General features: G+C 39.0%; 1 protein-coding gene across 1 annotated transcript; it reads left to right on the top strand.

Annotated features, from left to right (window-relative positions):
- The first annotated feature begins 5,778 nt into the window (after positions 1-5,778).
- LOC149005561 (F-box protein SKIP23-like) lies at positions 5,779-7,361 on the top strand. The gene has a single exon (XM_089169203.1). It carries the CDS (start codon positions 5,878-5,880, stop codon positions 7,246-7,248), a length of 1,371 nt encoding a protein of 456 aa, XP_089025329.1. The 5' UTR covers positions 5,779-5,877; the 3' UTR covers positions 7,249-7,361.
- The last annotated feature ends 5,901 nt before the right edge of the window (positions 7,362-13,262 follow it).

The following is a 13,262-nucleotide window of genomic DNA, read 5'->3' as shown; positions in this document are numbered from 1 at the left end:
AAAGCATGGGTTTTCCTTTCACCATCTCCCATCCTTGTCTCATATAGTTGAAATTCCCTAGGTTGATTAGCTAGGATTATTATCATTATTTCTTTTTAAATTAAAAAAAAAAGAGAGAGAATTAGGTTGAGGATGTTGTTTTGCAATGGTGAGGTGTGTGTGGCAATACATTATTGACTATCAAATGGGAGAAAAAAATAATAATGAGAATTGAAGAACTGTGGATTTGTCCATTTTAGCTAGACATGTTTTGCTTTTTAAGACATGAGAAGGAATATTAACTCTTCAACCCGCCAAGAATAATCCTAATGCAATCCCCCTTAAGCTTAGCTGATATTGTTCTTTCATCTTTAGAATCCAATAATCCATTAAGGAAAGTTACTTTATTAGCACTTTTTGTGTGGAATAACTCAGCACAACCGAGAAATTTCCTAAAATCAAACTCCACTAATATGAGATTAGCACGTCAACTAGTTTGATTACCAATCTATTAGTCAAAATAGATATAGATTCCATGGTGAACCCATACTAATTCAACTATATTACCTTATCCTAGTTGAACTGTTGTATAAATCCTACTTTAATAATTAATTTGGAATATTTCTATTGAATTTTAGTGAAGAGGGAGGAGAACCAGCAAATGGAGAATTCATCTGAGAGTTCTCACAGAGGGAATATCACACACACACAGAGAGAGAGAGAGAGAGAGAGAGAGAGAGAGAGAATCAAATATCATATCAATAGGAGAGAATGTTGACTAATGCATGACATTACTCTTACTGTACTTGAACAACTATCCAATATTACTGATAAGCTACTGCCTCAACTGTCCCTCTCAAGCTCTTATATATAGACCTTAACTAATGCAAAACTTAGAGAAAGACAAGAATAATACTCAAAACTCACACTAGGTAGCGCAAATTTTCCAGTTCAATATCACTAAAACTTTCATAAGAATCTTCTCAGAATATAACAAACACCTAGTGCATGATTATCATTCATCAAAATATTAGAGATTGGAGAAGCTACACAAATAATAGAAATAACAGCTATACCAACTATCAGCCAGTAGCCAACTAGTAATCAAATTATCCCCTTGATTAACCAACACTTAATAATACTAAAAAAACCTCCAAAACAGATAAATATGAGATAATAACAATCAATCGATGACAAAACTTGACATGCAGATTCCTAACCCATATGCAACTAGAACACATAATCAAAATAACAGAGAAATTACATAACAAAGAAATCTGAAACAAAATCTACTCTATATGTGCCTGTAATTTGGTAGAAGCCGAACAACAAGAAGATGCAGGACTAGGTTGATGCAAGACAAGAGGCACTGTTGATTCACCTGCATTTACAAAAAACGTTAGAATGTAAAACCGATAATACCAAATAGAGCTCAACAATGAAGCTTAACAACAGAGCTCGCGAGACAAAGGCAACGGTAGATTCACTTAGATGTTGCAGAAGAAGAAGCTCGACACTGAACTTGAGATTCACCTCAACGATGGAGCTCAAGGATGAGGTTTACGTGATAGATGTTGATTTTGAAGAAGAAGCTCAACCTGCAAGTGAACTTGCGCTACGGTAGCAAGAGTTCAACGATGGAGCTCAACCAAAACTTCACCAAAACAGAGGCAACCACAACTTCATTTTGCAGAAATGGGAAGAAGATAACACTGAATGCAAGCCAAATCGTAGCTCAAGAAGGCGATGTAGTTCCACAAGTCAGCGATGGAGCTCGGCGACAGAACAGAAGAGAGCCTCTGTGAGACAAGCTGAACCCTAAAGATACAGAAAAGCACGATAATGGGTGATTCAGTAGAATCACCCATATTTATACTCAGTTCATTTCGGGTGATTCTATTTGGAAACCACCTCTTGAAGTGGTTTGCCAATGGAATCGGGTTTTTACACTAAAAATGGATTCCAGGTGATTCCATGGAAACACCCTGATTCCGAGTCAAGTATGAACCAAATGGATTTTTTTTTTATTGAAATCATGATTCCAGGGAAACGCGGAACCAAACACGGCCTAAGGAATTGGAACGGGTGTGTCAGGTGATTGAGTGCTCGACAAATCACTCGAAGAAGGCTTGACAGGGTTGGAAGGGAGAGGAGCATCTACACCCTCTCTGGAAGAAGTCACAAAAGACACCAAACTTCTCTTCTTCTCAGGTTGGGATGGTAAGATAGAAGAATCTGCCGATGAACTTGGTCTTTTCAGCACTCACATAGCTGGGCCAGCTTTGCCCCTTGAAGATCGAGCACGCCCAGGTTTGGTCGAGCATCTTGCATCTGCCACTTCCATGTCCTCGTCCGCAGCACGAGCACATTCCGCGGGATTAAGCAACACTGAGACAAATAGTTAACAAAGAGTTAATACCAACGAAGGGAAGATGATCTTTAATCTTCTATGAAAAAAAGAGAGACTTACTGGGAAGAAATCCCTAGTAACGAAGTATACTGGGATATTCTAGATAGTGGTTGTTAATGGCAAACTGATTCTTATCTTTAGTAGGGAGCTAGAGAATCCGCTCTTTGGCACGCTCCTCGGTTTCAAATAGATCTGGGAAATCATTCAATCCTATGGCCGGTCCACGGACCCAGTAGATAGGGAAAGAAGGCTCCGAGGGTGGTCGAACAAAAAAGAATTTCGGGCGCTACCCCTTAGTATTGGATAGGTGCCATTCCCTACGAAGTTTCCATCCCAACCACATTGGGAAGAAGTACGTTTAGAAAGGTAAAACCATCCATCTTGTTCCTATTTCTTTGCCATGAAAAAATGAAGGACCAAGGCAAGTGATGGTCGAGCTCTAACTTGCTCACCTTGGTAGAACCCCCCAAAACAAATAACATTACACCAACTATTGGGTGCAACTATACCCTGACACATCTGGAATTGGATCATAACAAAGGTTGTATGGGAAGCCTAAGGCCGCTCTTTAAAGCATCCTCATATATGGAAAATTCACCTAAACGGGGGAGTCTTCACTCTCTCCTCACTGGTCGGTACGCAAAGAATGAATTCAGAAGGTATTTCATATTTTGGCAAATGTATTTTAATCATTCTTTAGTTGTTTGAAGGTTGGAATTCAGGTCCAGAGGAAGATGGGTCATAATCTATATGGTCAGGATAAGGTCTTTATTTTGTTTTATCTTGTATTCCTTGAGAGAGAGACTATCTTTCCATCTCTTCCTCTCGGCTTTAAACTTAGCACGAACACCTAAGGGGCCCCTATTTTGATCAGGGAAAGCTGAAGATGAAGGTCGGAACTTCATACCGACCTCCTCACCATCGATACTAGATGGTCTCAACCAGAATAAGAGGAAGGGTCACTAGATCGACCACTTGAACATTGCTTGGTTTCTCTCAAATGTTAGGGATCAGAGTCACTCATGGTCACAGAACTATAAGGTTTTTCTTCGTTCAATCTTTCCTTGGGTTTAGAAACTACAGTTTTTACTCTCTTCACTAAAACCATGATATTCTAAGAAAATGAAGAAGAAAAGGATGGAAGAAAACACAAAAAGAAGAAGGAAGACAGAAAAAAACAGCATAAGAATACGATAAAACTCAAAGTTGCAGTTACAATATTCTAGATTTTTCTTATGAATCACCATAAAAATAAAGTAAATAAAATGGAAAATAAGGAGAAGAACTTATTGGTTCTTACTTGTTCAAGCTCCTAAGAGAAAACCAAACAGTGAGTAGACCAAATGAAGAAGATAGTTTTTCCAAAAGCTCTGTGTTTACTCTCGTACGTGCAGAAACGAAATGAGAAAAAAAGAAGAGGGAAAGAGTATTTAAACATTTTCAAAGATTTCAATCCAAGAGGTCAAATATATCCCTCTTCAACAATCCAGATGAAAAGCCCTTTAAGCATCCTCGAGATGCCCATCCAATGGTTGTTACATAAAACAACTAGATGACTAGGATGACGAGTCTTTTCAAAATCCCATCACATAATTATGTGATGTGACGCCTATTTCAACACGTGACACATGCCACGTGATTCTAGGAGAACATGCGTGCGATGAACGGCTACAAATAAATGCGACATTTCAGTTTTTAAAAATGAGGAACGTGTATGGTAGCAACAATACAAATTCCTTCCAGTCACACATAAAAAATGATGACAAGATAGTCCCTTAGGCTGAAAATATGACTGCCGATTCCAAGGGACTAGGGGGCTTATGTTAATGGACGGTTTGGCTAAGAAGGTCAAACATGGTTAGAGTCAACCATGGTTGGGGTTGACCAAGATTCAACCCAATACGTGGACAAATTTAAATAATGAATAGGTCAAACTATAACAAACAATTACGGAGATCAACCGTCAGGGACAATAAGAGTTCTAGTCATGAAAGACTCTTGAGCAGATAAGGTCTAAAACTCTCTAGTAGGAAAGTCAGGAACTAACTCATCAACAAGAGTCCGAGGAAGACTCCACTACTAAAGGTAAGGTAAACGATCCTAAAACGTATATAAACAGATCTAAGGACAAGAGGAAGGTAAGTAATAATGAGCACTTGATTCCTAAACTAGGAAAGCTTACCTATTCATTCTTCTAGATTGATCTCCTACTAACTTGCTCGTTTGAGACGGACCTCGACCAATACGGTTGAGTATGTTTGTGCAGGTCACTGAATTTTGGTGGGCAAGGAGAATTTTTGCAGCAACAGTCCACATGACACCTTCTTAGAGCTCACTGGGCAATCCACTGGGCAATCCCTAGGAGATTTTCTCCCTAAAGAGGAGCCAAATCCAGGTGGTCATCAGGTGAGAAGGATAACAATTGGTTGCTACACTTGTAGCAAGAAAGTGTCTTGTATCTCCTTGGCCACCAAGGTAATAGAATACTTAACTTTGGTTTTCATAAATGGCCTCAAAAGTTCTAGTATTTTTTAGAATACCATCCAAGCAGGGTTGTAAATGGAGAGTTCGGATCATCTCGTAGTTTGTGGTTGTAAAGCTGTCAAGGGAGCACAGAGTGCTTCCCCGTCAGTGGAAATGATCCACACTTGTAAATGGATAACCGAAATCCGCTTTCAAATCGCATCCATATCTATTGAGGGGGCATTCGAATCCATTTGGTAATTAATAGAATGCACCCTCAACAATTGGCTACTACGCTTGTGGCAGGAAAGTGTCTTGTTATCTCATTTGCCCCCAAGGAAATAGAATACTTAACTTTAGTTTTCATAAATGGCCTCAAAAGTTTTGGTATCTTTTTGAATACCATCCAAGTAGGGCTGTAAATAGATAATCGAAATTTACTTCCATATCTATTTAGGGGTATTCGAATCTGTCTGATAACTAATAGAATGGACCCTCATACGAAAGAGTGTGTACTAAGTGCCCGATCCTTGACACCTTCTTCTTTAGCCTTGAAAGCCCTATATGCCTTGCCTACTCCCTTGGCAAATGGCGATGAAAATGAGGAAATTCCTCCCAGTTGATAACGGGAAAGTATTTAGGAGAATAAAATAATAAAAATGTTTGGGTGGTTAGAAGCTTTCTTTTATTTGATTCTTTATATGCTTAGAGATATGGATATTATATAATAGACCATTAAATATAATTGAATCCACAACCTCTTCACTAAAAAGTATTGGTCTTGACAACCGAACAACAAAACTTATGGTCAATAACATATTCATTTTCTTCAAAAAAACTAACTATCCAAATATCTTCAGACCCACTAACTACAAATATATAATAGAAGCAAAAATCGTACGGCAACTATCCAAGATCTCATCCTCTTGGCTGCGAGGAGACAGTGTAACAGAGCACCGAATCCCATTCTTTACTTTTCAGAGCAAAAGTTTTGATGGATACAGAGACCTGTGTTAAATGCATCTATGAATTACCTAAATGTCATTACAAGCCTAATTGATGGAGTTGAACAGAGAATCCCACTTTGTAAATGCTTTCAGATTACAAAAGCCGTTGCCACTCAGTTGTGTTTTTTATTTGTTCAATTTCAGATTCCATTAATGGCGTCAATTGAAGCAGACTGGTCTGTGCTTCCAAAGGAACTGTTGGGTTCAATCTTCCGACGGCTTCACATCGTCGATAAGATCCATTTCGGTGCTGTCTGCAACTCGTGGAACTTCGCTGCATCCGACCAATCGTACCCACCAGAGCCTCAACTTCCATGGCTGATGCTTCCTTACAGCGAAGACGAGGAAGGAAAAGAGACCCGGAAGTTCTTCAATCTCTCAGACAAGAAGAATTATCCGATCAAGCTCCCAAAAGAGATTCGTAGCAGTAAATGCATTGGTTCCTCTTTCGGTTGGCTTGTAATTGTCGATATCTTCAGCTGTGTTCTTCTCATGAACCCTTTCTCCGGTGCCGTAATCCATCTCCCACCAACTGAAACCTTTCCTGATGTATTGGGTGTTAATAGGTCTGAATCGTCTGGTGAAATAGATTATTACAGGATTCGTAGACGTGAGTTTATTAATCGTGAATGTTCAGTTTCTCCTGCAAGATTAAGGGTTGCGCTTATGAGTAAGGCACTTGTTACTGCAGACCCTTCGATTGATAACAATTACATGGTCATGGCAATTGGGTTCTCTGGATTGGCTTTCTGTAAGGCTGGAGCTGATTCATGGACCCTATTGGATCCAACAACAACGACATCGAGTGGTTGTCAGGACATTCTGTATTTTAATGGATTGTTATATGTGCTTCATGATAATGGAACTATTGTGGCTTGGGATGTCAATGGCAACCCTCCTAATAAGGCAACCAAGGTTTCCCCTCCATTAGAGAGTTTCTCCCTTGGAAATCCCCAGCCATCTGGGGATTGGTTTATTAGGAAGAGATACTTGGTGGAATCCTTAGGGAACGTTTATCAAGTTCTTCTTTGGTTTCAAGAAAGGGAGGGAAGTGGGCGTAATCCTTATGGTTCAGCTTCATGTAGTGTTTACAAGTTTGATCAGGGTAAGAAGACTTGGATTGAAGTTGAAAGTTTACGTGATCGCGTGTTGTTTTTGGGCCGTAATTGTTCAATTTCTTTATCAACTTATGGTTTTCCTGAGTTAAGAGGGAATTCTGTCTATTTTGCTGAATACTTCTGGAAGGGATGGTTGGGAGGTGATCCTGCTGATAATCATTGGTCTCTGGGTGTTTCTAACCTTGAAGACAGGAAATTTGTGAAGTACTGCTCTTTTGATCTGCAGAGGATCAGGCCACCACTAGTCTGGGTAGCACCTAATTTTTCATAGAATTTGATTGTCCATAATTTTTATTGCTAAATAACAATATCAAAAGGTCTGTTATTTCTGGAAGAAAACAGAATCCTTTTGGAGGCTTTGTTCTCTGTAAAATACAAGTTATGTACTTCCTTTTCTGTTCACATTTTTGTTGTCATTGCCTTTCCTTTCCTTTGTTACTATTTAATGCCTTTAGATGGTTACAGAATGTGAATAATTCTTTTAGATTGGTTAATTTTTCTCCCTGGTGAGCAGAGCCCCCCGGGGGGGGGTGTCATCATCAGCTGCTCCTCAAATCTTGGCACGTTTCTAGGTCCATTAGGATCTATACAATATTCTTTTCAGACTTGGCCTCTTTGGAACTGAGTTTGTTTTCCATTGCTTTATGATACAACTTCAGTTTATTATCCTGTGGCTGTAATGATTCAGTGAAAGATTTCTACAATCCTCCCTCCCTATTTCTTCCTCTTTGTCCTCCATTTGGTTCATGTGCCTGCTTTTTGAATAGCTTGGAAGGATAGGCAGCAAAAAGCAAGTTAATCTTGATTCGAGTATGCCATTTTCTGATCAAGATTGACCACTTAGTCATTGTTTCTTATTTCTCTCAGTTATATTGTAACTGGGATTCCTGATATGTCTTAATTGTGTCGGGAATTCCCAATTTGGCTCGGCAAGACTGTCCAGTTCGATCTTCCTTGACAGCTCTCCTCTCTTCCACCCATTCTTGTCAGTTTTTGTTTTCTGCTTGTGCATTCTGTTACAACTTGTACCATGTATGAATTCGAAATGAGCTGACTGGAGAGCAAGGATTTATGTGACTGACTCAAATTAGTTGTGAAGATGTTTCTTGTTTCTGTTGTTGGTGGTGGTGGTGTTGTAATTTACTCCAAAAACACATCGGATGGTGCGGAATGTTGGACAGCTAAAAGCAGTATGTAGATATACCATGTGAAGCAAAATGAAGATGTTGAGATAGATTATGGTTAATGTCTGGAGTAGTCCCTATAAGAAGTGGTATGTAATAATAAGAGACTAGGAAGGACCCAAGTGTGAAGTAAGGAATGGACAGATTAGTGCTGAGTTGGGAGTAACCCCCATGCATGAGATGCTTTGAGAGAGTCAGTTGTGGCAGCTTATTCATTTTCAATGGAGGCCTTGGGGTGCAACATTATAGAGTAAGTTGTTTTATATAGAAGGATCTAAAAGAGTTAGGGGCAGGCCTAAAATGACCACAGAAGTGGTGAGGAAATTGCACTGTTTGGGCCTTGTCTCAAGTATGGCCTTGAATGGGGCTGTTTGATCCATGTAGCTGAACCTCACCATAATGTGGGAAGGTATGCTTCAGGGTGTATTCAGACTCATGCAGATCTAGATAATCTGGCAAAGTGGCAGAAGCTTGCAGATGACAGATTCTTCCTAAAGGACAAGGAAAGATAGAAGAGTAAAATGAATGTCTCCCTTACCCCAGAACTTTAAATAGACAGTTCATTCAAGAAGTCCATTTCGCACCTATACTCTGGATTCCCCCAACCTTGGTGCGAACCAGATACTAAAGAACTAACAGATATGCCTGATTGACTGGTTCAAGCAACCATCCCTCAGGAAAGAAAAGCTTGACCCGTGTCAGTAAGATTCCTAAGTTTTTATCAAAGTTGTGCTCATTTTCATTTTACTACTTATGTTTATCTTTCCTCTTTGCTAAGATCCATGTAACCAACTGCATTTAGTTTGGGTAACCTCAGGCTGTTGCTACTTCCTTAGCCAGAAACTTCCAGCAACTTGAATCAGTGAGCATTGAGGTGACTGTATTACTAATATTTAGTATAGTATTTCTTGAATCAGTGAGCATTGAGGTGACTGCATTACTATAGATTGAGAAAACAATTCCTATCGCATTCTCTATGGACAGTATTTCTTTTGACTAACCAGAAATGTTATGTTAATTTAACTCCGTTTTTTCTTTCCTAATTCCACCAATATATTTTTTGCCTAGGGTGCTGCTGGTTCCACTATAGTATTTGTGAACTTGGTCTGTACTTATATTGTTTTTGAAGCTATTGAATGTCTTCCCCCCATACCTAAACAATGCTGTCAAGCCCTATGGTGTATGGCACTTGGAATTGTCTAAAAAACTTGTAACTTTCTTGGGCAACATATGCGGCCGTGCGTAGGGGATTTGCTGAATCTGCAATGCTCCTAAGAGAGAAGGCTGCATCTCCTGGAAAACAATGTCAGTTTCTCCATCTAATTCCAAATGTTAACATACCTATGTAATTTCTTACCTTTGGTTTTGGGACTAGTGAATTTCTTTTAAAAGTTCTGAAAATTGATCTCTTTTAGTTTCTCTACTGACTTCCAAAAACAGATCGAGCGATTTCCTAAGCAGTTAAATGACATGAGTGGAGTAGATGTTTACTTTCCTTCTGTCCTATAGTTTATAATGCCTGTAGGTAGAGATTTCTGGAATTAGTTTGTTAATTACAACAAAAATCTAGTCAGAATATAATTGATGCATTGTGGCTTCTTTTCTAGTTTACCATAGATCTTGAAAGTGTGAACTTATTATTTTTTACAAGCTCATATTTTACTGCAGTGAGGTGTAAGTTAACACAGACACCATGCCACACCCCACCCGCCGATCTCGTTTACCCGCCCGACAATCCGTGGGAGTGATCCGTCACAGGATCCAGTCTTACCCATCAATAATAATAAATATAGGTAAAGATAATCTTGAGCATGAATAAGTTCAATAATTAAATATAAAAGATTATAGGAGTCCAAATACTCCAATAAAATAATCAAGGAAAGAATAAACTATCAAAAGAATAATGAATTCAACGAAAGCATTTATTTATTTTTTTTTGGGGTCAAAGGGTAAAAGTTTCATTAAATAAAAGAGTTTAAGCCAGAGACTTGGACAATAACAATGACTGACCAATCATGAAAATAGGTGGGACATTCCACCATGATCTAAAAAGAGAGAAACGAAGGGCTTCCTTAGCAAGGAAATCAGCAAACCTATTACATGACTTGTTGATGAAATTAAAATGAACATAGTTGAACTCTTGGGGGAGTCGCAAAATCTCAAAAACTAAACTAGAACAAATCCAATCTAAGGAACTATGAGCACCTTGAAGTGCCAAAATTGCTGGCAGAAAATCTGAATTTACTTCGAGATTGGAAACTCCTAAAGTTCACCCAAGAAGTAAGCCATCTCTAATAGCTTGGAGCTCAAGAATTGCTGCCGAGCTACCCAAGCAATCAAAACATTGTGTTGCGACAAAAATGCCAGTTGAATCCCATAAGATGCAACTCCTACCGCCCTTGCTCGTGTCCCCATCCCAAGAACCATCCACAAATACCTGAAAATATCTCACATCTTCCAGAGGAGGAATTAAAGCAATCGGTTGTCTGCCGCTATCATCGCCAATCCTTTTGTTGAGATTTTGTATATCTGCATACAGAAAAGAAAAATGAGTCATAGTGCAAGTAACCGAAGCATCAATACCACGAAAGAGATAAGCATTTTTAGTGTTCCAAATACTCCAAGCTAAGGCACTCCAAATTTGGTTGACTCTATCTAAATCATTGCAATCCTTAAATTTTTTGTGGATAAAAGCCATCCAATCATGTATATGACTTCCTCTAAATTCTGAAGTGTCAATGCACAAAGGAGAGAGTTCCCAGCAATGTTTTGCATGGGAGCAAAAAAATAAGGCATGACAAGCACTTTCCTTCCCACACCCACAAACCAAACATAAAGGAGCTGAAATGACATGTCTAACAAATAAGGAATTACTTGTCGCAATTGCTTTATAAGATGATCTCCACAAGAAATGTTTGATTTTGGGGAGAGTGGGGATGTGCCATATTTGTTTCCAAAATTTAGAGGAAGAGGATGTTGAAGCAATATTACCTTGAGAGTTTGCCATAGCCAAGCATTGGAAATAAGCAGATCTAACAGAAAAAACACCATTTTTGTTTTTGTACCAAATCCATCTATCAAGGGAGTCACTAGAAAGGATGGGGATTTTCAAAATAGCATTGACTTCAATGGGTGTGAATAGTGATTGTAATAATTGGATATCCCATTGTGCTTCAGGCCAACCAATGAGATTTTGGACCCACATTGGGTTGTGGCCTAGGGGAGGAGAAGAAATACCTTTAAAAGGTAATGAAGGGAGCCTAGGGTCCTTGTAAATGTTAATGGTAGCCCCATTACCCACTTGTTTAACCAAACCTTGTTTGAGGACCTCCTTCCCCACAAGTATTGTGAAATCCCCCGAATTTCTACCCCTTTAATCCGTGGCTTCAAAATCGAGAAAACCGGGCCTCGAGTTGACGGAAAATGTGGGCCATTCAAGTGGAGCCCGAAGGGTTGGAAATGGAACCAATGTTGGTGGATGACCGTTGTGATGACTCATCAACTCTCCTAAAGTTTAAGTGAAGAAAAAGATTAATCTCGATGGTGTAAAAAGGGTGATTTTGGAATGTCCGTAGATCAACGATGGAGAATCCGATTGACACAAATAAGGTATCAAATCGAAGATCGTTGAAAGACCTTTCCAACAAGCCAAAAATCACCAAAATTGGAGTCCATTTGAGGGGTCAACTTGGGACCGGTTGAACGGCCGGTCGACCGCCCCAACCCCCCAGCCATTTTCCAGCTTCGGGGCAGAATTGGGTTTTTCATGTTTAAAACCCTATTTTGAGTTTCTAACCTCTCATACTCGCATTTTAGAAGGCTAGTACGAAGATGAGGCTAAAGGAGGAAGAGAAACCAAGGGAAAGTAAGGTTTCTAACCATTTGGACGCGTGCTAACACCCGGATCATTGCGAAAATGTTAGGCAAGGTAAGAATCATCAAACCCTCTTCTTTAAACTTAGTTTTTGGAGTAGTTCTTCGCAATAAATGATAGATTTGAGTAGTTGTTGCTTGATAGGTGTTTTGAATGCTTGCAAATAGTTTCATTTATGTTTCCCTTTGGTTTGTAAGTGATTTGTGCGAGTCATTGCAAACGATTTTGCATTTTGGCTCTCAGACCCAGCCGAGAGCACTCGCGAGAGCCCAAAATTGGGGCTTTTTGATTAAGATGGAATTAGATCAAATTAAAGGTATACTTAGGACCCTATTGCTGCCAATTAGACATTTCCAAAGTTTCGTTTCGATTCGACTTCGAATCGATGGTGAAATTTGATTTTTGCCGAAACTAGGTTGAGAAATGTGGGTTCAAAACTAGTTGGCAGATTAGGCTTTTGTTGGGTGATTTTGGGAACTCTATTAAAACCCAATTGACTTCTAATTTATGTCTATTGATCATCTTACATGATTAGGTTTATTTTGATTGTAATCACCAACTCGTAAGTGTGACTTTGTGGAACTTTGGAGAGCTTATGCTAACTAAAAAGGTGAGGAATATACTCAACCTTATCTTGCATGTTTAATTATGTAATTAAATTTCATTATTGATGTATTGACTTGTTTTAATATTTTTTATATTTTTTTGTAAATTTTAATATTTATTATCTTGTGATTATGTGTGAGACTTTGCACGAATGAAAGGTAAGCAAGTATCTTTGCTTCTATTTTCAATATTCTTTGAAAACAATATGAGAATGCATGAGATGGATGAGATTGAATGGATTAAATGTTTTCTTTTATTTTCAAATTCTAAATCATTGATATGAAGATATATGGATGATGTTGAATTAAATTACTCTTTTTATTTTATGTTTCAAACTAGGGTTGTGGGTTCGCCCATTACCCTAGTGAACTTACATGAGTATGCATCTAGACTTAAGTACATGAATGCTAAGTGTTTAGAAGTGTTTGGCTAGGTAACCTCATGAGTACTGCTACCCTTCCGGCAGGGGTATTGAAGCCGGTTAACCCGTGATGTTAGTGGCTGGGTCCTGAGCGTCAAGCAGGCCCACTATCATCATAGAGAGGTAGGGTTGCATATAATAGATAAGAGCTCCTGGGCGCTCAAGACCGGTGAAATGATCCGTGAGAGGACATGGAGAGC

The sequence above is a fragment of the Hakea prostrata genome, chromosome 9 (genome assembly GCF_041222555.1).
Source record: "Hakea prostrata isolate BN-2017 chromosome 9, UWA_Hpros_2, whole genome shotgun sequence".
Classification (NCBI taxonomy): Eukaryota; Viridiplantae; Streptophyta; class Magnoliopsida; order Proteales; family Proteaceae; genus Hakea; species Hakea prostrata.
Note: the sequence above shows the minus strand (reverse complement) of the source record. Positions and strands in the feature narration are given on the sequence as shown.

Excerpts from the sequence above, each read along its gene's own strand:
- LOC149005561 (XM_089169203.1), top strand. The coding sequence starts at position 5,878 with ATGAATTACCTAAATGTCATTACAAGCCTAATTGATGGAGTTGAACAG.